Source organism: Dermochelys coriacea, chromosome 13 (genome assembly GCF_009764565.3).
Source record: "Dermochelys coriacea isolate rDerCor1 chromosome 13, rDerCor1.pri.v4, whole genome shotgun sequence".
Lineage (NCBI taxonomy): Eukaryota > Metazoa > Chordata > Testudines > Dermochelyidae > Dermochelys > Dermochelys coriacea.
Genome location: NC_050080.1, coordinates 39,424,295 through 39,427,565, shown reverse-complemented (window position 1 = coordinate 39,427,565; position 3,271 = coordinate 39,424,295). Strand labels below are relative to the sequence as shown.

Here is a 3,271-nt window from a genome sequence, read left to right as displayed (position 1 = left end):
GCTGGAAGGGTTGATTCAAACCCCCAGTGTAGGGACCCGATCCACAGTCCCTTGCTTCCCTTTGAAGGGCTCCAATGAAAGTGAATTGACTTCGGGTCACACGCTAAGACATGAACGGGATCTGCTTCCCACCAGACAGCTCCCTAAATAGAGGGGTCCCTCCCTTTATACTCGCCGGGTGAAACCCGCATGCAAATCCCTGTCCCCGGCGGTTCCTGTTTAAATACAAACCCCTGAGTAGGGGAGTCTCAGCTTCTCCCCAGACCCAGAACTGCCTGATCCTGCCTGCTCGGGAGTGCCCCTCGTTTTATGAAAAAGAGAATGACATCTCTGTGGCTTTTCCTTCCCCTGTTATGGGCCCCCAGCTGTGAGTGTCTCTTGGACAGCGGGAGAATTGGGGACAGATGCACAGATTCATTGGCTGGCTAATTTCGTCCATATTTTGTTTTCCTCTCCTCAGGTGTCCTCTCCCAGGTGCAGCTGGTGCAGACCGGCCCGGGCGTGGTGAAGCCCGGACAAACCCTCACACTGACCTGCGCTGTCTCGGGTGTCTCCATCACTGACAGCAGCTACTCGTGGAGCTGGGTCGGGCAGCCCCCCAGGAAAGGGCTGGAGTGGGTAGCACGTATATACCCACACGACGGGAGAAAGTGGTTTGCCGCGTCTCTCCAAAGCCGGACCACCATCTCTGCAGATACCTCCAAGAACCAGGTCTCCCTGCAGCTGGCCTCCCTCGCGGCTGCAGACACCGCCATGTATTACTGCGCCAGAGACACACAGTGACGCAGAGCAAAGCGGGGCAGGTACAAAAAGGGGGAGCGGATTGTCTAGACTCACTCGGGGCCCTTTCACACTCACATCTGCATTAGAAGCGGGGTGAGACACTGGTCACAAGGAGGTTTAGGAGGTGGAAAGGGGAGAGGGAAAATTCCTCGTCTCCTCACTCAGCTCCTTGTAAAACAGAAACACAGAGCTCACATCTCATGGCTTCCCCCGGGGGAATCAATCAGACAAGCAACCAGCTCTCGTTCCCAGCAGCAATCCCATAACCCTTCTGGGGACCACCTACAGAAGACAGCGCTGCATTTCTCCCTCAGGAGATCAGGAATTCCCAATGGGCTTCAAGTCAAGTTCGCTTAGCTCAATAACCTGTCTCTGAGCATGACTAGCGGGGACTGCTTCACATAAGGACCCCGCATCTGAGGACGTGAGAATATCCACCCTCCAGAGCAGGTCTCGCTCTGGCCTCTAACAGAGATTGGGTTAAGCCAGAGACACTCACACTGTAGCTCTCCAGCCGCAGGGGGCTTTTTAATGTGTTTCTCGGGGGCCTTTGCAGCACCTGGTATGATTTAATTATGAACCCATCCAAGGTATTAACCAATCAGGATGCTTTTATTATGTTATTAACCAACTGAGTTATCGACCTGCACTAAGTTATTAACTTACTGTGGGAATTTTATAGATATAGATATACAGATAGATATCTAAATAAAATGTTATATTATATTATATTATATTATATATAAATACATATATACTAAATATATAGAGAGAGTGTGTCTATATGTATACATGTACACTAAATATTTTCCCTGTCATTCACACTACTGTGACTGTTTGGGTAACATTGATGGATAATTTGGCTCCTGAACCCCTTAGGCCTGAGTCTCACTGGTTTGAACCCTAAAGGACAAGGTTTAACATCCCTGCCAAATTCTCCCCCTCCCCCCTTGCCAGTGTGTGTCCCAGCCCCACTCCTGACCTACACAATCACAGGCCTCCTTTGGATAGAGCCCAGAACTTTCCTGTCTCCCAACTTCTCTCCCTCCTGCTCCTGCCCTGAAAGCTGTTGGCTGGTGCTACTTGGGAAAACTCAACCTTTCTCCCTCCCTCAGGTAGATGAGCGACTCACGACCAGTCCTGGGTTTTACCCTCACACGTGACGCTGAGAAGTCTCATTATCCCCATTTTACAGAGGAGAAACTGACTCCCTGACTCAGTAAAACTGAGATTATCCAATCCGCCTAGGGGGGTTGGGCATCCACCGTCCACTGACACGAGTGGGCATTGTGCACGCAGAGCCCCTCAGTGGATTCACACAACGGCAACAGGGAGCGAGTGCGTGATGTAGGGACTGACCCTGCGACTTCTGTCCTGTCTCCTAGGGCCTCAGGCGAATCACCAAAGACGAATGTACAGCCGGGCTGAGCTGACCGCGTGGTCTCTCTGGGGTGCAAAGGGGACCCCGTCCGAAGGGGACATCACCATGTACTGAGCGCTCACCCACTGCCGTTTCTTATACCCACCCTGGGGAACCCGCATGCAAATCCCTACCCCGAGGGTCCTGTTTAAAAACAAACCCCTGGTTCTTGCAGCCTCAGTCTCTCCCCAGACACAGAAGAGCCAGTTTCTGCCCGCTGCGGAGTTTCCCTCTTTGCATGAAAACAACAATGAAATCTCTGTTGCTTTTCATTTCCCTGTTCTCTGCCCCCTCATGTAAGTGTTTATTGAGAGCGAGAAAATTAGCAACAGATCCACAGATTCTTTCGGTGGCTAATTAATTCCTTGCTTTGTTTCCCTTTCCCCAGGTGTCCTCTCCCAGGTGCAGCTGGTCCAATCCGGCCCGGGAGTGGTGAAGCCGGGAGCGACCCTCAGTATCACCTGTAAAGTTTCTGGAGTCTCCGTCAGCAGCTACTATTGGAGCTGGAACCGGCAGCCCCCGGGAAAAGGGCTGGAGTGGATGGGGTTTATCCGGAGCACTGCACAGGGAGGGACCACAGAGTACAACTCGGCTCTGAAACCTCGGGTTACCATCACCAGGGACACCTCGAAGGACGAAGTTTATCTCCAGCTCCGTTCCCTGGCAGCTGCAGACAGCGGCACCTATTACTGCGCCAGAGACACGGTGACACGGAGCGAAGCGGGACTGGCACAAAAAGGGGAAGCGGATTTCTAAATAGTCAGTGGACATGAACATTCAGTTAGTGCTGTAGGGGATGAGACAGACAGGGCATTGCTGGTTTCAGAGTAGCAGCCGTGTTAGTCTGTATTCGCAAAAAGAAAAGGAGTACTTGTGGCACCTTAGAGACTAACAAATTTATTAGAGCATAAGCTTTCGTGAGCTACAGCTCACTTCATCGGATGCATTTGGTGGAAAAAAACAGAGGAGAGATTTATATACACACACAGAGAACATGAAACAATGGGTTTATCATACACACTGTAAGGAGAGTGATCACTTAAGATAAGCCATCACCAGCGGGGGGGG

The 3,271-nt window shown here is 51.4% G+C and overlaps 2 gene segments (V, D, J or C); both read left to right on the top strand.

The window, feature by feature from the left end:
- Window positions 1-258: 258 nt before the first annotated feature.
- On the top strand, window positions 259-1,012 carry LOC119842123. The segment is given in 2 exon segments: window positions 259-367; window positions 461-1,012. Coding segments are annotated over 2 exon segments (381 nt in total).
- Window positions 1,013-2,393: 1,381 nt separating this feature from the next.
- On the top strand, window positions 2,394-3,009 carry LOC119841681. The segment is given in 2 exon segments: window positions 2,394-2,499; window positions 2,592-3,009. Coding segments are annotated over 2 exon segments (426 nt in total).
- Window positions 3,010-3,271: the final 262 nt, after the last annotated feature.